Below are 22,895 nucleotides of genomic sequence, written 5' to 3'. Positions count from 1 at the left end.
AAACTAAGGAATGCTGAAAGCGAGTAAAAAATGTTCCCCAGGGAAGAGCACACCCATTAGTTATCCAACGCCAAATGGACATACATACAAGTATTACACAACTGAGTAGATTGTACTTACATATTTAGGACACAGACACACACACACACCAAGCACATATATGTAACAACGAAAAAGAGACCATAAATTTGAAAAAAGAGCCAAGAGGAATATATGGAAGGTTGAGGGGAGGAAAGCTAAGGGGAAATGATGTAATTATATTATAATCTTAAAAAAATAAAAGGCAGTGGTGGCACACACTTTTTAATCCCAGCATTCAATAGGCAGAGGCAGGTGGATCTCTGAGTTTGAGGCCAGCCTGGTCTACAGAATGAGGTCCAGGACAGCCAAGGCTACACAGAGAAACCTTGTCTTAAAAAAAGAATAAATAAATAAATAATAAATAAATAAATAGTTAAAAAGGAGGAATTTGTAACATGATGTCTGCTACTGTTTCTTTATGCTGTGGCGATGGAGGCTGCCTTGCTCTTGTGTTCTGAAGACAAAGAGGTCTGTGTCCTTTTTCTCCTTGGGGCTTACATTCCTTGGAATTCAGTTTGTTTGCCTTGTAATCTCACCAAAAGTGGTAATTTATAGATCACCCAGCTTTTTGTTCCTTGTTAAATTGATAAGGACAATGTCAAGGCCCGCTACAGTTTCTTTTAAATCAGAACTGATTTTTAAAGTTGATCCTTCCATTATCCTCCTTATTATTCCATCACTGTTTTTCTAAAACCTGTAGTTATTTTTGTATTCTCTGGTAGACCTTGGCCCCATGAAAAGCTGTCTCAGTCGTCATAGGAGATTTGGTTTACATTCACACAAAGACCAAAACGTAAAATAAGCCACTAAATCCTCTCACACTTTAAATCTCCCCTAGATTATCTGTAATACCTCATACAGTTGTTAATACCTCATAAACGGTTGTTAAACTGTTACTCAGGGAATAATGGCAAAAATCTGTGCATGGTCAATATAGATGGGAATATTTTTTCAAATCTTTTCATGAGTAGCTAGTTGAATCCACATATGTAGCACCCACAGGTATAAAGGACCAACTGTGTTGTATGTCTTCATTATGTATTCCCTATACCACATCAGACAACACAGCACTCAGAATTGAATGGGATGCTATACATGGTATGTAAGTTTTCTGACTACTTAAACTGCCCACAGAATGTAAAGAACAGAGAGAAAAGAGGGGTAAGAGCTCAGAGGTAAACTAGGGGATCGTGTCCATAACTGCCTACCAATTTCCATTTGTAATCTGCACTATCACAGGCTCAAAACATAAGGAGTGAATGAAAAGAGATCCTAAGCCACACTTCAATTAAGCTCAAGGAAAGCTGAAATAAATAGCAAAATATGAATCCGTAATTCCTTATTATTTATTCTCCTCTTACAAAAGACACTTGGACAAATAAATATAAAATGGTATATGTCATATTTAGAAATGGCCAAAGACACATTTTCTTGGTATTCCTCACCAGAATACACTAAAATAAAATCTTCAGAAGTACATTCATCTTTCCCACCACCCACTTTTTTGTTTCTTTAAAAAAAAAAAAGTCAATTCTTTTAATTCTCCACAATTTTAACAATGAATTATCAAAATAAGTATCTAATACTACTCAGAGACAAAGACATTTAAATGAAGAGTTTTAAAAATACATGTGTGTACAAACACACACAATATGATGTTGCCCAGAAACTCAAACTAATGAATAATACAAGATTAATTTCCTAGGTGACACGTCACAACTCTCCGGAAGTGTGAATAAACACCAGAAAGCCCAAAGCCAAGAGCCAATACAGTACATCAACATGCAGTCAGAATCCTATGAAAGTCACAGGCATCAGGACTCAGTGATGGAATTTACAATTCAGCCTCTTCACAGGAGAAGACGACGCTTCATGATGGATGCAGATCATGTCCCCCTCCTGAGACACATACACATCACTGCTGCTGAGGTCACAATCTGTGATAATTTAGGAATCCAAATTTAGCTCCAGAGCATTTATCTCCAGTAGAAATTTGAAGACAGACAGTATAAATGGGAGTTGAGTGGAACCTGCCTGCAACGATCTTTTATTTTCCTTTAAGGCTACAGAAAATCTGAGCATAAGCAAGGAAATTAATTCTCATAATAAAACTATCCCTACAGATAGCCAAGGTGTCCGTCAGGTTCCACGTAGAGAGTGTGCTGTGTCACATTCTATTCCGAGGGTGTATTTTGTGAGTCCGCAGGCTTAGGATCAATCCTTTCTGGAAATACTAGCTTCTCACAAACTGCCTCCTTGATTGGTAAATATTGTGATATTTCGTTAGGTTCCGTGAAGAGGGAAGGTGGAACATGCTAGGGAAAACACAAAATCGTATTAGTAAATACTTAAGTTATGGCCTGAACAATTTCTGAGATCTTCTAGTTCAAACATTCACAAAGGATGCCAATTTCAAAACAGGGACACCACACACTATAAGGAGCATCATTAAGTGCTCTCCCAAATGAAAGGTATTTGTCACGACTGAGTCATTCAACTGTGTTGTTGAATGACCTTTAAGGAACTCAGGGTCAAGTAATTTACAGTGCTACCTTAAGTGCTGAAAGACTTTCACACATTTTGATCAAATCCCTCCCTGGTTCCTGTTCCTTGAGTAACTTGAAAGACAAGTCTTGAGTTAGTGCCCAGCTCATATTCTATGACAGAAACTGAGCAACTATTCTAACTCAAGTGCACTCTATATTCAGATAGACATAAGTACACAGGTTAAAAAAAAAAAATACTAAGTTTGTAGAAAGGTACCACCTTCTAAGCCACTCTGCAAAATCCAAGTACTAAGAAAGAGCTTCACAAATTCCAATGAGCAAAATATACAGGAAAACTATGCCAGAATACACAGGTCAGGGCACAGAATGACCATAGTTTTTGGAAGAAAAAGGAATGTGTAAAAATATATACACACAAATAACATTACACAGACTGAGCAGGTTGTATTTATGTATTTAAGAAACACACACATTCAACAACAACTACTGGAAAGAAAAGAGACCATGAATTTGAAAGAGAGAGAGTAAGGGGAGGGAGGTTCATGGGAGGAAAGAAACGAAAAATTTATGGAACTATATAGTATAATCTCAAAAAATGAAAAAAATTATTTAAAAATAATTCTAGAGTGGCCAGGTACTAAGTTAGACGAACATCCAGTGGTACCAGCTGCAGCTATGGGACTCAGATCATGGCATGACTCTAGGTCTCAGTTTCTTCAGAACCAACAGTGGAAATAAGATGAATGGCAGCTAAGATACTGAACAACTGCTGATGCCCTGGTGCTTGAGACAAGCTCAGAAGAGATGCACTCAACAGATCACTCTGCAGGGCCCTGAGGATGAGCACACTTACAATGTCAATTTAGAGGAATGGGATTAGTCAGATAACAGATTTAAAATGAATCATTAAAATTCAAGTATTTACCATTAAATTAGCAATTTTGCTCTCTCGTGATGTATATTCTCGTAACATGTAGGTCTTGTCAGCCTATGTTTAAAAATAAAAAAAATTACAATATATTTTTATATTGATATTACAAAAATCCTTCCTATAAAACAGACTGTCTACATTTTAGGTCAGGTTGTAAGGGAAGCATGAATTGTGATGAAAATAGTTGGCTCTACATTGAGAAATGTTTTTAATTATCAACAAGAATTCTGAAATACTATTTTCTATCCCTATAAACACAGTAACTCCAGAAGTAACTCCAGACACACACAAGCAAGCAGACTTGATTATTACCATGTTGACATACACTCACATAAACTTGCATGCGCGCGCGCGCGCGCACACACACACACACACACACACACAAAGGCTGTACTTTGATGGGATGTATCTATGTACAATAAAAATACAGAGATATTTATAGGCTTGGAGTTTTAAATGAAATCTTTTTTGTAAGCTATCTTATTATTTTTTCACTGGCTCCTTTTGTTCCAAAAAAAATGTTTAATTTTTCTTTCTTTCTTTTTTTTTTTTTTTCCTATTCCCACAAATATCTTGCCAAATTCCTTACTTTACCAGAGGCAGGTAGACCTCTGTGAGTTCAAGGCCAGCCTGGTCTTCATAGCAAGTCTCAGAGCCAACAATTACATAGTGAAAAACCCTGACTCAAAAAACAAGACACCAAAACAGACTAAGTTGTACAGCTGGTAGTGTGTCAAGAAAGCACTGGAGGACAGTTACGTATGGTAGTGTGTGCCTGTATTCACAGTACTTGGAAGTCTTAGGCAGAAGAACCCCAGAAGTTTAAGGCCAGCCTGAGCTATACAGTAAAACAGTGGGTGAGTCTAGGGGGAAGCCAAGTCTGGTGGCACATGTCTATAATCCCAGTATTTGGGAGGCAGAGGCAGGCGAATCTCTGTGAGTTTGGGGCCAGCCTGGTCTATAGAGTGAGTTCCAGGACAACCAGGTCTCAAAAAAACCCAAAATTTAATTAATTAATTAATCAATCCATCAATCAATTAATATAAATAAATAGAGATCCACTCTTTTGTACTCAGTTTCTCTCATTTAAGACTTTTATGGTTAGGTTAAAGAACTGCATTTTGCCAGGCATGGTGGTAAATACCTTTAATCCCAGCACTAGAAAGGCAGAGGCAGGGAGATATCTCTGAGTTTGAGGACAGCCTGGTCTAAATAGAAATAATAAGTTCTAGGACAGTCAGAGATATAGAGAGAGACCCTGTCTAAAAAAAAATAAAAAAAGAAAAAGAAAGAAACTAAGAATGAATTGAAAATTTATTATAATTTGCTTTTAGGATAAAAACTTTCAACACAGAATAATCTACAAAATTATACTCCTTTAAGGTTTCAATCTTTTATATCAATAAGAAACAAGAAAATTAATGTTCACCATAAAAAAAATCAGTAATATAAAAGTACAAATAAGAAATAAAATATCAATCATAGCTACTTCTGATAACACAGCCTTTCCTATTTCAAAGTCTGAACACAAAATTTTAAATAGTTCACACTGAACTTTAAAAATTCACTGAGATGGGCACCTTTCCAAAGTAGCTCAATTTAGTTCTTTACCATCAATGTTGATGGGTATTTATTTTTCTGCTACTACTGTATGGATATAAACAGTTTAGTCAAATTTATTAAGTTCCTTCATGTTCCTGTGAATGTTCAAGTATATACAACTCTGATCAAATACATGATAAATATTTATAAATTACTGTGTAATAGAACCTTTTAGGATAACTTTATAAAATAAGTTTAAACATAAGTGTTTTTGAGATTTAGACTTCACTGTGAGAAAAATGTAGTATTTTGGCTTTACTTATAGGAAGGGAAAAGGCCATCCATCAGATGTGGTAACACATGCCTTTGATCCCAGCAGAGGCAGGCGGTTCTGAGACCAGCCTGATATACATACTGAGTTCTACAATAGCCAGGGCTAAGTAATAGAGGAGGAGGAAGAGGGAGAAGGAGAGAGAGAGAAGAAAGAGGCCAATCACACTCACTGTTGCTTCAAAGGGAAAACAAAATGTCTAATTCCATCCTGTGTGATGCCAATTCTGACTTAAATATCTAGAAAAGACACGCTGTTCTCAAGCTACTGGAAAACTGTTATGACTCACTTTAACTCACCCATCCTCCTTTTACACTTGTTTAAACCTGCCTAAGTTCCTTCAGACAGAAGGCAGCGCCGTCCACCTTTAGAATGACTAAACTACCAAGTGAGCATGTGATACAAGCTCTAGGAGGCAGTTTTTTATTTTTTAAGTGGGATTGCTAACATCAGGACAGTCTATAGTAACACTATCCATAAAAGTTACAAGCTAAGGAACAGTTTTCCTTAAACACAGGTTAAATATATACAAAATTTTTAGTCAAGGCATCACTCATAACCAGGAAGTGTTTTTTATAAAACATTTTTGATTACTAGATCTTTGAAAAGCGTGTAGTCAGTAAACTTAAAACGCGTTAATAGATGATGAATCATTTAACAAGAATCATTACTTAATCTCAAAACCTGAGTGACAATAAACAACGTAAGCAGGCTCCGTATCAATTAGCATATTCATAACATGAGTTCCAGTACCTCATGGTAAAGCCTTGTGTCATTCATTCTGATAAGCACCCCATCAATTCTCAAGAAAAACCGCAATAGCAGAAAAAAGCTGGAAGGCATTACTCTCTAGGGAGATAAAAACAGTACATTAAAATGTTAATGAAAACTGAATACCTTATTTCTCTATGAAAAGAAAAAAAAGAGAAGCACTGAAGAAAGGTCAATCCACAGTAAAGATGCTCTCTGGTTTATGGATACATCCTAAAAGCCCATCACACTGAAAATCCCTACCTAAGATGCTCTTAACGATCTGACCTGTTTGATATCATAGCTCAGCAATGCAAGGACACAGAGTACCAGGCATTTCCAGGCACACTGCTGACCAGGCACTGCAGTTCACTGCCCAGCATCAAGAGTATCAAACCACACACTGATAACATGGGAAAGACAAAATTCAAAATCCAAAATATAGTTAAGAATGAACGCTTATCACTTCCACACCAACATACAAACAAAATAATGATAAGCTGAAGCATTCCAAATCAGGGACCAACTAGATAGAGGTTCTCTGGCCTAGCTCCAACCAGCCTCACAGCCCTTAGCAGGTCATTTAACATGGTTTTAGTCTCCTAAATGCACAACCATCTGTAACTCCAGTTCCAGGGGACGCAATGCCCTTTCTGATCTCCAAGGGCACCAGGCAAGCAGGCAGTGCATGAGAGCAGAACATTCACACATATAAAAAAATCTAATAGGCTACTTGTAGACCCTAAAAATACCATTTCTAATTCAAAACATGAGAAGTAAGCCACCGTTTTCATTTATTCAAGTTCAATAATAAGCAAATAACCTACAAAGTAGCCAGCTAAGTATATTTTAAAAAAGACTAATATATTTATGTTTTTCATAAATTTCATAAAGGCTATTCACTAAGATGTGCTCTAGACACAAAAGAAATTTTACATGGCATCATGTTAGCCAATGTTAAGAACGGAAGAATAAGCCAGGTGGCGGTGGCCCACGCCTTTAATCCCAGCACTCAGGAGGCAGAGCCAGGCGGATCTCTGTGAGTCTGAGGCCAGCCTGGGCTATAGAATGAGATCTAGGACAGGCACCAAAAACTACACAGAGAAACCCTGTCTTGAAAAAAACAAAAACAAAAAAAGAACAAAAGAATAATATCAATTTAACAATCATAATACTCACAATTTTCACACTCAGACTGGAAACTCCATGATCATGTAATTCATCCTCAAACAGGAGAACTTCTTCAAAAAATTTAATCTGTTCTCTGGCTTTCAATTTCTCTGTATCTATATGATCTGTTGTAGGTACAACCTGAAATACACAATTTTAAATGGGGGAGTTTTAATATAAAGCACTAGAGTTGCAAGAAAGCTTTTATTATTTTCTCTGCATAGCAACAGCATACAGTTCTAAATTTAGATGTAATTAGTAGACACTGAGAGATTAGACTTTGCCTCCATTCTGACAACACTATAGATAACTGGTGCTCCGACTTCCTATCAGAGTACAAATGGACCATCTTTCATAATATAATTAAATATTCTGTTGTGAAGATGAGAAAATTATCAACTGAAAATCCACATGATAAGCTACTGCTACCATAAAGGTAAGTGTGGTTACCTGCTATCACAGTGCATCTGTATATATACATACTCATCTGGAACCGGAAAAATACTTTCTTCGGCTAAAATGGCACCTATCTTAGGGGCGGGAAATGCAGTTCCTGAAGCAAAAGCATGACAGCCTGTGTTCAATCCCCAGGATCCACAGAAAAGCCAGTGTGGAGGCTCCTGCGTGCAAGGCCAGCCCTGGGGAGACTGTTACACAACGATGCTAATATGTGTAACCCTTCTCAACTATATGGACTTAGAAACTGTCTGGTTTGTCTGTTATTGTAAAAGCACTAATGTGTTAGGTGGGGCACACACGATGACACCATGTTGACAGTCACCCAAACATTTTTAACAATTTGTTTATTGATTCTTTGGGAACTTCACATCATGTACCCCAATCCCGTTCATTTCCCAGTCCCTCTATATCTGCTCCTCACACTTGTAGCACCACCCCCCACAAAAGAAAATTTAAAAAGAAATTTAAAAAAAGCATTAATTAAAACAAACAAAACAAAAACAACAACAAAAACAAAGAAAATACATACATAGAAATTGCTAAGCTGGTAAAATTTTTTTTCTTCCTTTTTGGTTTTTTTCAAGACAGGGTTTCTCCATGTAGTTTTGGGGCCTGTCCTGAAACTCACTCTGTAGACCAGGCTGGCCTCGAACTCACAGAGATCCGCCTGGCTCTGCCTCCCGAGTGCTGGGATTAAAGGCATACTCCACCACCACCGGCTAAACTGGTAAATTTTAAAGCTAAGATATTAAGTCAGTGCATGGACAACTATTGCAATGTGCTTTTAAAAATCTTTTATAAAAAATGCATGGACACAAAGCATATTTTATTAAAAGGATCCAGTGCAACTAGAAGAAGCAGTTTTCTACAGCTCCTGTCCTACAGAATCTATTTACTTATTTAAACAAGAAGAAAACAGCCATCTATGGGTATATCACTATGGGTCAGGCACATACTGGACATTTAAATTTTTTAATTAATCATATTCTCATATCATCATCTTCGGGCCAGCTAATAAGTTCAAAGCTGGACATGAATCTAGTCAGGTTAGTGTTAGCCCAACTTTGTGAGTGGCTTTTTCTTATACCATACTACAGCTCAAATAAAAATTAAGCAACCAAAAATGAGACAACAATAAAATACACACCCACATACACATAAGTGCCTCCAGCAACTAAAAAAACAAGGACTTGAAGGCAAGGAACAGGCTCTGTTCTAATGCCACATGTTCTGAAACGTTGACTCTCTACCGAAAATACCTTTTACTGACATACACTTCCTACATACACAGGGATTCTGAATATTTGTTTTTTTTTTTTTTAAGATTTGTGTGGGTGTGGGTGTGGGTGTGTACGCACACATATGTGGTGCCCTTGGAGGCCAGAAGAGGACATCAGGTACCTCCAGGAACTTAAGTGTATAGATGGTTGTGAGCCACCATGTGGGTGCTAGAAGCCAAACCTGGTCCTCTGCAAGAACAAGGACTCTTAACCACTGAGCCATCTCTCCAGCCTTTGAAAAGTGGTATAAGGAAGACTTCAGAATTTAAAATCTCAACCAATATTATACATACAAATTTTAAAAATAACAGCAAAGGCTGGGCGGTGGTGGTGGTGCACACCTTTAATCCCAACACTCAGAAGGCAGGGGTAGGAGGAGCTCTGTGAGTTTGAGGCCAATCTGATCTACAGAGAGAGAACCAGGACAGCCAGGGCAACACAGAGAAACTGTCTTGGAACACATACACCCCCACCACCCCACAAAATAAAAATAACAAAGAAGCCCTTCATAAATTCCTGTGGAATTGATCTACATATAACAAATGTGCAAAACACTAGGTTATGGGCAGTGTGTTATCCAAAATCATAATTTAAGATATGGACCCTATACTTCATCTACAAAATGAGGATAACTAGACCTACCTTGCAAGGTTATTTTGATCACTAAAGAACAAAATTCTAATAATTTACCTGAAAATCTTTGCACGTAATTAAAGGTTTATTTACTTTATGTGAATGAGTGTTTGGCCTGCATGTATATATGTACACCACATGCATTCCTGGTGCCCATCCGTATCAGGACATCAGATCTCTTGGAACTAGAGTTACAGATGGTTGTGAGCCACCATGTGGGTGTTGGGAACTGAACCTGGGTCCTCTGCAAGAGCAGGAAGTACTCTTAACTTACAGCCTCAGTCATTCCATTAAAACAACAACAACAACAACAACAACAACAGAAAACCACATTCATCAACTTTAGACCATAGAGCATCTTCTGTCATTCCCACTGTTTCAATAAACACAGTCCCCTGCTATTTGAGACCATCTGCTGAGGTCTTCTCTGCATAACAGACACTGCACTAAATATTTTACACATGGAATCTGCTTCACAACTGATATTGTCCATTTATCAAAACAAGACTTTGCAAAAGATCAAACTGTGGGGAGATGACTGGATGGGCAAGGTCTGACTTTGAAGAACCCCAAATCAACAGAAAACCAGACACAATAGTGCATGTGTGCAATAGTGGTGCTCCTAGGGGTGAAGACAGGAGAATCCCCAGAAGCTTGCTGGACACATCAGAAAAAACAGCAGAAACCCTGTCTCAAACAAGATGGAAGACAAGAATCCACACCCAAGGATGTCTTAACCTACACACACTGTGGCATATGTATACCCCTAACACACACACACACACACAGAGAGAGAGAGAGAGAGAGAGAGAGAGAGAGAGAGAGAGAGAGAGAGAGAGAGAGCGCGCAAATTGCTTTGCCAAGCTGGTAAACGATGCTGATTTGAACCAAAGCCTATATTCTGACAAAGCCTGAGGACATCATTCATCACTACTGGAGTGGGAGATCACGCTGACATCAGCAACACCTAGAAGAAATTATATTATAGTGAAAGTGCTGGTAAGAGAATACCAAACACATAGTTTTATCTCCTATACAGACTCCATCTCTATTGCCTTGGTTCTTGCTCCAGATGCTATACTTACAGCTAATGCAGCTTTTCCTAAGTGAATCCATAAAGCAATCATCATCACTATTGCATGAGGTTTGAAAAAATCCAATTTCCTCATTCACAGCAACAAAATATCAAATGACCTAAGCTCTCTGCAAACTTCTTCAATCAGAAGCTCAGACAGAGACTACAGTCTGTAAAGCTCTCAAGAGAATAAAGTCACCCCACTCTCTCACTGGACTATACAATGGCACAAAGCAAAAGTTTAAGATATATCTGATAAAATGAATAAATGAGTGAACGTCTTATTTTCTCAAATTTGTTTCTCTACTGGAAGGACACACAGGAAAGTTTGGAGGAGGAGAAACTAAGAATTAGTTTCAGCTGGCGTGATGGTAAACACCTTTAATCTCAGCACTTGAGAGGAAAATGCAAGCTGATTTCTACCAGCCTGGGTTTACAGGGAGAGTTCCAGGAGAGCCAGGACTACACAGAGGAACCTGTCTCAAAAAAAAAAAAAAAAAAAAAAAAAATCAAACAAACAAACAAAAACACCCTCCCCCCGCAACACACACACACCAAAAGAATTAGTTTCTATCTCATGAAACTAAAAAATTGTACACAGGGAGAGTTCCAGGAGAGCCAGGACTACACAGAGGAACCTGTCTCAAAAAAAAAAAAAAAAAAAAAAAAAAAATCAAACAAACAAACAAAAACACCCTCCCCCCGCAACACACACACACCAAAAGAATTAGTTTCTATCTCATGAAACTAAAAAATTGTACACAAGGATTTCATACATGCTCTCACATGTCCAGCTAACATCAACTTATGATACAGCCTCCAATAACTTTTACTTTAACAAAATTTAGTTCTGTGTGGCATGTGTATGTGTGTGTGGAGGTCAGAGGACAACTTGTAGGTGCTGGCTCTGTCTTGCCACCACATTAAGTTCCAGGGATCAAGCACAGGTCATCAACCTTGGCAGCAAGTGCCTTTATTCACTGAGCCATCTCACCAGCCCTAAAATAACTGTTAAGGAAGATAGTTTACACTGAAACAATCTTGTTCCTTATGCCTGACATACAGACAGACAACCTAAGGGCCACTTGTTCCACTTCCATGTCACTGTAGCTCTTAAATGTAGCTAGTAGATAGAGACCTTCCAATTCCACATTCCCAGTGCCCCTCCCATCAAGTGACGTTCTCAAGCAGGGATTATACAGAGCAGCTCAGCGCTAACACAACATGTTACAAGGTAATTAGATGTGCTTGTGAGCTATTTATATAAGAATTCTGTGATGGATAAGCATTACTGTTTTCTCAACTTACTGGTGACAAGGTGTCTTGATTAAGTATGTCACCTAAAGGGCCAGGTGTGATGGTGCACGACTTTGATCCTAGTAGTACCGGGGTAGCAAAGGCAGGCGAATCTCTGAGTTCAAAGCCAAACTGGACTACACAGAAAGCTCCTGGCCATTCAAAAGGAAAGAAAAACGTAACTCATCTAAAATCATACCAATTTTATACTCAGTGCAAGCAGGATATAAGTTTTCTGTTCAACAGTTCTGTTTGTTCTGTTTAGAGTGTAAAACTCTAAGCTACTAGCTAGCCATTTCTATCTAAACCACCTAATAACACATTATCAAGGACAGATGCTTCCTAACTGTGACACTGCTAACACCAAGACAAAGTAAGGTTTTAAAGAACATTGTTCCTAGGCAGGTACTTGTGCATACCGATAGTCCCAGATACTCAGGAGGCCCAGGCAGGAAGGGTACCTGAGCCCAAAAGTTCAATATCAGCTTCATAAGACTCCATCTCAAAAAAAAAAAGAGAGAGGAAAGAAAAACAAAAAAGGAAACTGCCTATATCTTTCTTTTATTTTCCACTAATAGATTAATTAATTAATTAATTAATTGAACTAAATTCCCTCATATTAGGTTCTAAAGCCTGCCACAACCAAAAATAAGTAGGATGAAAGCAGTGGGGAAAAATAATAACCATAAGTAAAAGATCTAGTGCTGAAATTATCCAAGAAAATTGATGATTCATAAAAACAAAAAATTCAAATTTACCTTTAACTTAAGAGATTCTCCAAGTAACGTTCCTTTATAATCTGTTGTATAGGTCCAATCATATGGTTTAATAACTTCTTTGGAGTGTTCACCCTCCGTCCTCAAATACCAAAGCAAAAAAGATGAGATTTAGAACATATATTATCAGTATTCATATGTACACCAAATTACACATTGTATATGTAATATAAAATACCCTACAATACACATACAATGTAAATCATCCTATTAAAGGCATACACTGCCATTCACTAGCATAAAACTTTTTACTGTTTTCTGAACATTTAGCTGTTACTTAATTTGTCAGTGCTGGTACAGTCTTGCTAGGTCGTCTTACACTGCCTAAGACATGACTTAAAGCTTACATTTCTTTCTATCCTCCAAAACACCCAGTATACAGTAAATAATTGCTGATTTAACTAGCAAAAAAAAAAAAAAAAAAAAACTAAGCTTTTTTTTAGTTTTAATACTCTACAGATATTCATTGAAAATTACAAGAAAATGTTTTTCTTCAAAAACAGGGACATTAAAATATAATGGACTGACTGGACTTAAGGACACTGACAGTCTGGAGAAAGGATACCTATACAGCTCAGCTCAAATGTATCAACTTAACAAATATTCAAGCCAGGGTAAAAATTAACCTTCGGTCTATGGCTCAGAAGAATGAGCTTTAGAATAAACAGTTTTACAGTTTAATTCTGATAAAACCCACATATCCTTGCTGACCACTTCTTCCCTATGTTTAGCCTGTAACCACCCCAATTCTCACCTACTTTCCTGCCACTCTTCAGCACAGGCTACTTTAAGCATTCCTTGGTAGTTGTTCACACATCTGAGTGCATCTGTAGCATTGAACTCGATTCCAAAGCCAGAGCCATGCTGGATCCTTAGAACGTTGTCTCCGAACATCATTTCAGGGAGGGATGGCATATGCAGTTCATCAGCTAGCCTGCACAGAGGCAGAGACCAGGGCAGCTCATTATCTTCACTGTCATCACGGTTTCCTTCTCACCCCAACCCAACTCTGACTTCACAGACCGCGTTCAATAGAGCATGACGTTTAAAAAGAATCTATGAAAGGCTCATCACCTATTTGTACATCAAGTATTTACGGTGCTAACCTAGGTAAGAGAACAGTAAGTGATATGTGAGAAAATAAAAAAAAACAAAGTGAGGATTTTAAGATAACCAGTATCAATTCCAATGTCACTACTTGTAAAATTTGATCCTCAAAACCATTCTGTGAGCCAAGAAACGCCCAGAAAGTTCAAGAGTATGCTAGTACTCTTGCTAGTATAATACCAGGCCTTTATCCAACATGCTAGGCCATATGCTTTACACGTGCCTCAGACGGGCAACTTCATTAGAAGATAAGTCAGTCAGCATCACAAATCAGTAACACACAGATGTGTTTGCTAGTATGAATGGTATTGTTTTCCTACTTGAAAAGTTGTCAAGAGAAACTGAGATTTTTGTTGTTGTTATTGTTGTGTAAATTGTGACTTCTGGTTTAAAAATTGGCCTAATAACACATGGCCTGCTTTGTTATACAGCAGCACCTGGTTGATGCTAAGTACGAGTTGCCAGCCTCTAAGCTGGGTCAGCAGCTGTCCAGTTCACTGGTCCTTTGGTCCTTAAGAAAACTGGGTTTAACAACTGTGAACTACAACAACTAACATGGAACAATAAATGCGAACAAATGCAAGGACACAACAGTGGCACATGCATCCTGGTGGTAACCACCAGCTCTAATCGGCCACTCAAGAGGAAATCATACCAGGGACTAGAAATCTTGCCAACTACCCGGGACTAGCGAGGCTATGGTTCTTAGAGAGAACCTACAACCACCGCTACTTTACTAAGCCAGCATGATTCCTATGATACATACACACATACCACCACCAACAACAATAATTAAATAAAGAGGTCATGAATTTGAGAGAGCAAGCCGAGAATTACATAGGAAGGGTTGGCCAAAGAGAAGGGGGAACATGATGTAATGATAGTTAGCTTTAATTGTTGTTAGAATCTTAATGTCCTTATAATAAAAAACTCATAGCCAGATATCGGGGTGAAAGCTGAAAGATCAGAGAAGCAGAGCAAGTCACAGCCACCACCTATTACCTCACCAACTCCTCAGCCCATCCTCTTTCCATGAATCCTCAGACTGAAAGCCTCTGAGTCCTCACCCGAAAGGGTCTCGGCTGAACTGCTTTAGAGCCAGCCACTAGATTAGACATAGAGGCCAGACAGTGGTTGCATACACCCTTAATCCTATCACTCAGGAGGCAGAGATCTGTCTGGATCTCTGTGAGTTCAAGACCACACTGGAAACAGCCAGCCAGTGATGCCACACACCTTTAATCCCAGGAAGTACCAGCAGGGCGGAGAAAGGTATATAAGAACACAGGAACTAAAGCAGTTCAGCTGAGACCCTTTCGGGTGAGGACTCAGAGGCTTTTTCAGTCAGAGGATTTGTGGAGTTGGTGAGGTAATAGGTAGTGGCTGTGGCTTCCTCTGCTTCTCTGATCTTTAGCTTTCACCCCAATATCTGACTCTGAGTTTATTATAAGACCATTTAAGATTAGAATAACATTCAATAAATAAAAAAAAATTAATGTTTTTAAAAGCTGAGTTTATAGTCCCAGTTAAAAGATTTCTTTTTGCTTTTTGATGCCTGAAATTGAACTCAGGACCTTGCACAGGCTGGGCACATATCACCTAGCTGCAACCCTAGCTTCTGTAAAACTAAGTGACAATTAGTTATTCATGTTTGGAAAAACAAAGCTGTAAGTACATGGACTGCCACACTTTATGACCTAATCACCTTGGTTACAACCTGAACTTCCAATTCAGGGATGAAAGTTCAACATCTCAACCAAAGGCCAAACCCATGGGCTGGCTAGAAACCCTGGAAACTTGGCCCAATATGCTTATCCTGGGTTGAACAATGACCAATTACTACTGTAATTCTCTCCATTCCAAAATCTGAGTGAACAGTCACAGGCAGCACTGTTTAAGAGACACAGCATGAAACACAAGTCAGGAGGCATGAATGGAAGAGTGAAAATGCTAAGTAATAGAAAGAGGAGCAGGAAAGGAAGCAAGTCAAAGAGAAGTAAAGGGAAAAATAGTAAAGCCTTGCACAGAAACTCCAAGTTCTTTTAGACAGATGGACAGGTTTTATACAGTAGACGAATATGCATATTCCACTGTTTCAGAACTGATCTCGTATCATCCCACCTAAAACAATGTCTCCCACCCAGTTACTTTGCCTTGTTTTTTATCACAAATAAATACACAGTATACGTATATAAGAAATACATTTAATATATATTATATATGTAATATATATAATAATTATATTCTTACCACTTCAAAAGACAACAAGTCTCACCTAAGTGTGGTGGTGCACACCTTTAGTCCTAGCACTCAAGAGGTAGAGGTAGAGGTAGAGCAGATCTCTGTGAAAGCCTGGTCTACATAATGAGTTTTAGACCAACCAGAGCTGCAATTTACACCCTTTCTCAAAACAAAAACAACACCCTGAATCCGGGCTTGGTAGTGCACACCTTTAATCCCAGCACTCAGAAGGCATAGGCAGGCAGATCTCTGTGACTTTGGGCTAGCCTGATCTACACAGTGAGTTCTGGGCCAATTAGGAATAAAGTGAGATCTCGTCTAAAATCAAACAGACAGATAGACAAAACCTGCAGGTCTCTATATTTCACAGTCAGAAAACAGAACTAACACAAAGGTTCTAAGCAAGTACATTTTCCAGAGACCTTATGAACCAAATCTTACTGATTTTAGAAACTTTTTAAAATGTTCCATAGATTTGTGGGGTTTTTTATTTATTGACCAGTTTTTATACCAGAATTTATAATAAAGTATGCAGTGTACAAATTGGATAACATTTTGCTTATTATTTTGTTGATTTTCCTGGCTTTTGCTGAACCAGGAAAACAAAAGACTGATATAGGAAGAGAGAGTAAAAGAAAGTACATACAGATTAGTTGTTTAAATTACAAAAGCTTGTTCATTCACCTATGCCAGTAGGTCCTAATGTTTCTGCTCCCAGACAGGCTTCCTGAGCCAATACCTTCTAACCATCCAACTAGGTTTCCAGGAGAATCATCAACTACTGTCATTCTTAACATAGAATTTTTTTGTTTGGATGGTTTTATGAAGAAAGTTTCACGAGAGGCTTTAAAGTACATATTTAACTAAGTGTATGAGTTGCTAATTTAAACACACCAGGATTCATCCAGTGTCTCCATCTGGGCAGGGAGATGATTAGAAAAGATAAAATTTTTCCTTTTGGGAACTCCGCAGATGAACTTAGATCTACATAAGTATAGATAAAGATAAGCCTTCTGATATGGCTGCTTAGAGACTTTCCAATTTTAATTGTTGACTCTTCTGTGTCCTTAAGCAAGAAACATCTATCTTATTTTACCATTTCTTGGCAATGATTATCACACTTAACAACATATGGGGCTGTGTCAAGTTCAATAGTGTATAAACCTACAGCTGCTCCAGAATGAAGGGCTCCACTCTTCAATTATCCTCATGAAGGGTCCAGGAATATAGAAATATAAAATTATAAGCTTAAGAGATAAAAACAGACAATCATCAACTCTAAAGGTTAACTGCTAGCAATGGCTGTCTGCTTTACAGCCAGCCCCTCTGTCAACAGCCAGGGGTTAACTTTTAACTCCCTTGACCCTTACAGCCAACAACTGCCTGGACCAAAGTTAACTTTTAATAGTTGTTTCTACACAACTTCTAGCATGCATCCCATGCCTGATGTTTCTACATGAGTCCTAGCATGCACCCTGTGCCTGATACTATAAATGGGAGCCAGTACTCCATTGCCACAGCCTCAGAATTCCAACATTGGCTGTGGTCTCAGCTAGCTGATAAGCTTTTGTGCCCCATGATATTTTTTTTTATTCTTTATTTTTATGGAATAAAGTTTGCTTCTGGTTTAATAGACTTTGGTGGTCTGTCCCCATTATTGTAAGACCCCAGATCCAACACTCACCCCTTTTCATTTGGTTCCTAATCTACTAGAGGCTAGAAAAACAAACAAGTACACTTCTTTTGGTTTTGTTGTTTTTCGAGACAGGGTTTCTCTGTGTAGCTTTGGAGCCTGTCCTGGAATCGATCTATAGACCAGGCTGGCCTCGAACTCCCAAAGATCTCCCTGCCTCTGCCTCCCCAGTGCTGAGATTAAAGGAGTCCACCACCACAGCCCAAATTAGGAAAGATAATATAAGAGAATATATTCTTGCCAAGTGTGGTGGCACATGCCTTTAATCTCAGTTCTGTGAGTTCAAGGGCAGCCTGGTCTGCACAGTGAGACCCTGCATAAAAAAAAAAAAAAAAAAAAAAAAAAAAAAAAGAAAGAAAGAAAGAAAGAAGAAAGAATATATTCTTACAAGAAATAGAAGGGGGACTAGGTAGGAATAAAAAGGAGATTAGCAGGAATCAGAGGGGAATAAGAGTGTAGTATGAAAGGTGAATGTGATTGAAATACATTATATACATGTTGGAAAATGTCATCATGAAACCCATTATGTAACAATATAGTCTTACATAAAGTCAAGAAAAGATCTATGCACATTTATAATCTTTCCAATAGCTTTAAATTTATTTCCAATTAGACATAAACAAGTCTTTGTGTACATATTAAAATCAATTAATTAAAAAAAACCTATATGATCAAATAAAATAAGTTAGGTTTTAGAGGGAAGAAATACTACTCCTTATGAGAAACATCTATCTCATTTCTGGGTCATCAAAGGCCCATAACAGTTAAAGAAAAAAAAAAGTTTAAATATCACCTAGGAGATAACTTAACGAGCTACAACTCCCATATTTTGCTGAACTTTGTGTTTTTACATGACATCTAATATCAATCATAGCTATGAAGAAAAGATAATGAAGAACCTGTCACTTGTAAGAAAAAAAAACTCAGTAAAATTTTCAACTTCTTAGCAATTTCAAAATTGTTGATAAAAAGGAGCTAAAGCAGCTAGGAGGGGAGAAACCAACACTTGCTTACTAGATTCTCTAGGACACTGACATCCCACCCTGGGGCCACCTCACAACACCTGTTTACTAGATTCTCTAGAACACTGACATCCCACCCTGGGGCCACCTCACAACACCTGCTTACTAGATTCTCTAGGACACTGACATCCCACCCTGGGGCCACCTCACAACACCTGCTTACTAGATTCTCTAGGACACTGACATCCCACCCTGGGGCCACCTCACAACACCTGCTTACTAGATTCTCTAGGACACTGACATCCCACCCTGGGGCCACAATCAAGCAAAATAGTTTAAGAACTTAATCAGATTTATAATTTCTGACTCAAGATAGCAACACAAAATAACCAAGTACAGGAAGGAGATTGGATCATACATACTAATAACTTCTGTTATAATAGTGAAAAAGGAATACTGAGTGTCTAATTAAAAATAAGTAGTTATATGTGAGGTGAAAAAAGCTTTTTCTTTTTTGGGGGGTGGGGGGGTGGGGAAGGGTTTCTCTGTGTAGCCCTGGCTGTCCTGGAACTCACTCTGTAGACCAGCCTAGCCTCAAACTCAGGGATTTGCCTGCCTCTGCCTCCCAAGTGCTGGGATTAGAGGCATGCACCACCACCGCCCAGCTGCTACTTTCAATAAAAGGAAAAAAATAATAAAGGCATGGTGGCCCAAGGCTTTAATCCCGGCACTCACGCTGGCAGAGACAGGCAGGTTTCTGAGTTTCAGAGTAGCCATATGTGGAGAGACCTGTCTCAAAACTACCAATAGATAAGCCAGGTGTGGTGGCTCACATATTTAGTTCTAGCACTCAGGAGGCAGAGGCAAGCACATCTGTGTGTTGAGGCCAGTCTGGTCTACAGAGCGAATCCCAGGACAGCCACGACTATGTAGAGATCCTGTCTCAAAAAACAACAAAACCCCACAATAAATGGTTATACAAACTTGCAACTACATGATGAAATATTATAAAACCACTAAAAACATTTAGGGAAAAGGTGGGAAAATGCCTAAGACAATATAATGCAAAAACTGGGCACATACTATCTATTTCACCTGTTGTGACTGTGTTTCTAAGTTGTATCCATTTTTAGGATGGTTAATAACAGTAAGGCGGTATGTTTTCACCATAAAATTAGGTAAAATTTATTCTTTACTACTAGGGGATGGAAAATATTAAATGCCTAAAAGATTAAATACAAAAAGATTGATATCCATAAGAAGACTCTGTAAAATATAGGTTTTTAACTACTTTCTTGAATTATAGCAAATATGAAATAATAAATGTAATTCCATGGGTTTTACTCAATTTATCTGAAAAAATCTAGTAGTCTTACAAAATACTCCAGTTACATATGTAGAAGAATGAGTGTTATTTAGGTAAGTTGCTCCAAATGCTGTCTATTGGCTTCCAGCTCTATCAATTGGGGTATCTACTTGCTAAAGGTGAAGGGTGACATTAGAAATGAGGTGTCTGGGTCTTGTTTAAGATACTCTAAATTTATGGGCTAGGAAGATGGTGCTAGGTTAGAGCATTGCTGCTCTTGCAGAGGAGGACTGGGTTCCGTTTCCAGCACTACGGAGGCTTACAGCGGTCTATTAACTCCAGTTCCAGGGGATCCAACCCCCCTTTTTCTGTACCAGGCCCACATAAAATGCCGCCTAACACTCATACACATACAATAAAAATAAATCTATTAAAAACATATTCTGAACTTAAAAATTTGAAACAACTTAAAATGTTAAAAACCAGTGATTCTTTTACATATTAATTTTTAAGTATCTAAATACGATCCTACCATCACAGCCTATCCATCAATTGGCCATCAAACTTAAGCACTTACTCTTTGCCCCTTCAACTATCTATCTCTTTGCCACTTTCTGGTCTCCTTTCCCACCCTCCAGACCTTCAATCCATCTTCTACAACACCTCCAGGAAACCTTTCAGGCACAACCATACTGTACTTAGCGACTCTGGGTAAAACTACACCTGGTGGCTATCAGATAAAATCCAAACTCCTTAGTACAACGGAGAACTCACTCTCCAATGACAGGGAGGCAAATCTCCAAACACACCCTGCCAGACCACCCCCAAAATTTTGTCAAAATATAGTTCAGGCATCCCCAAACATCTCAGAGCTCACTCTATGACTGCTAGCTTTACTCGTCCACCCAGTCCCCAGACTTGATCAAGACTATGCTCAAGCCGGGCCTTTAATCCCAGCACTTGGGAGGCAGAGCCAGGCGGATCTCTGTGGGTTCGAGGCCAGCCTGGCCTACAGAGGGAGATCCAGGACAAGCACCAAAACAACACCGAGAAACCCTGTCTCAAAATAACCTATCAATCAATCAATCAATCAAATTCCCCATTCTGGAGGCTGAGGCAGGTGGATCTCTGTGAGTTCAAGGCCTAGTCTACAGAGCGAGTTACAGGAAAGCCAGGGCTATACATACCGAGAAACCCTGCCTTGGAAAAAAAAAAAAAAGATTCTGCCCAATGCATTGACCACACACACACACACACACACACACACACATCTCAAATCGCCCCGTGTATATACATCTTCATCCTAAACAGCCACACAGTAATTATAACGGTCTCTCATGAAACTATGAATTCCTTGGGACTTTATCATTCACCTTCCACATCTTAAGTGCATCACAGCACCTAATTTGCTAAAAGGAAAAAAAAAAAAATTGAAAACTGAAATCGCTCCGGGTGTGCCTCTTCATCCTGAACAGTCACACAGCGATGTAACGGTCTCACAAACTATTAAGTCTGTGAGACTTACTGGTTCATGTTCTGAATCTCAAGCGCCCACCACAGAACCCCACAAACTAGAAGCTAAACAAAAATTCCATCTCTGTCATTGCCCCGAGGGAAAGAGGTCATCTACGCCCTGAAAGGTGGCGCAGGCTTAGGCAGAGGGTAGGAGGGGCGAGGGGAAAGTCTACCCAAACAGCCGCGCTCAGTTCAGCCCTGCGAAGCGACAGTTTCAGCGAGCAGAGGTGGCGAGCTGGGGACAGAACCATTTACTAAAGTTGTCAATCAACGGTCGGATCAGAGGGGCCGAACCTGCGGTCCCGAGAACTGCATGAAGGTGCACAGAGCCCGCTCGACCCCCAGCTCGACCCCCAGCTCGACCCCCCGCCCGGCCCGGCCCGGCCCAGCCCCGCAGACTCACTTCTCCACATCCGCAGACTTCATGATGTGGGTCTTGGACGCCGTCAGCTTCCAAGGCCCGAAGGAGAAGTCCTGGTGGCTGCTCTGGAAGCCGTGGATCATCATGGCAGAGATGGAGCCGCAGGGCCACTCGGAGCAAGTGCCGGCGGCAGCGGTCACAGTGCGGGCCTCCCTGAAGCGCGGCTCCTGGGTTTGTCCGTTACCATTGCGGCCCCGCCCCCTGCAGCCGCGCCGTAGGCCCGCCCTTCCGCCGTCTCTTCCGCCCCTACTGATTTTTGCTTCCGGGACGAGGCACTGGCTCTGCGTGACTCACGTTTTACGTGAGGACGCTGAGGGGCGGGGCTTAGAGCGCCTGGGTGTTTCCGTGAGCGCTCCGCCTAGGTTCTTCCGGTGACGTCACCCCAAAGCGGTTTGGGGAATGAGTCTCTCTGGATCCGGAGCTCCATTCTCCTCTGCCTTGCAGACGCCTCCGAGCAGTGTCATCACCTCGTGCGTTTATGAGTCGTGGTAATGAGGACGTGCCCAACGCCCCTAGCGTTTAGGAGACCCAGCACCAACAGAATACATCAGTGGCCTTCGAGCCAATGACTGATCGTGGCTCCACCGCGCGTCTCTGGAAGAGCATTTACTTAACCTTTCCAAGCCGCCAGGCCCCGTGTTCAATTCTTAGTATCGCGAAGAATTGTCCTTACGATATTCTAAGACTTTGCTGCCTGCACACTGGTGTAGTGGAAAGAAACGCTGAAAGCCTGGTGCTCCGTGTACGCTTGCAGTGCAACTGTGTGCATCTTTGGGCAAAACACAGCTAATTATTGTAGGCTTCAGCTGCCTCCAAATG

General features: G+C 39.6%; 1 protein-coding gene across 1 annotated transcript; it reads right to left on the bottom strand.

The window, feature by feature from the left end:
• Window positions 1-1,405: 1,405 nt before the first annotated feature.
• Window positions 1,406-22,377, bottom strand: Tiprl (TOR signaling pathway regulator). The gene is made up of 7 exons (XM_059280731.1): window positions 22,059-22,377; window positions 13,586-13,765; window positions 12,814-12,913; window positions 7,322-7,453; window positions 6,146-6,241; window positions 3,514-3,576; window positions 1,406-2,396 (listed from the first exon to the last, which is right to left on the bottom strand). Exons 1-7 carry the CDS (start codon window positions 22,160-22,162, stop codon window positions 2,256-2,258), a joined length of 816 nt encoding a protein of 271 aa, XP_059136714.1. The 5' UTR covers window positions 22,163-22,377; the 3' UTR covers window positions 1,406-2,255.
• Between the last annotated feature and the right edge of the window lie 518 nt (window positions 22,378-22,895).

This window comes from Peromyscus eremicus, chromosome 15 (assembly GCF_949786415.1).
Source record: "Peromyscus eremicus chromosome 15, PerEre_H2_v1, whole genome shotgun sequence".
NCBI lineage: Eukaryota > Metazoa > Chordata > Mammalia > Rodentia > Cricetidae > Peromyscus > Peromyscus eremicus.
The sequence above is the reverse complement of the archived record's forward strand: the minus strand, read 5'-3'. Positions and strand labels throughout refer to the sequence as shown.

Bases quoted from the DNA above. Each gene is read 5' to 3' on its own strand.
- Tiprl (XM_059280731.1), bottom strand. From the start codon at position 22,162: ATGATGATCCACGGCTTCCAGAGCAGCCACCAGGACTTCTCCTTCGGG. The intron at 6,242-7,321 runs GTGAGTATTATG...TTATCTCCCTAG, and splicing joins CCAGTCTGAGTGTGAAAATT to AGAGTAATGCCTTCCAGCTT. The intron at 3,577-6,145 runs GTACTGGAACTC...TTTTAAACATAG, and splicing joins ACACAAGGCTTTACCATGAG to GCTGACAAGACCTACATGTT.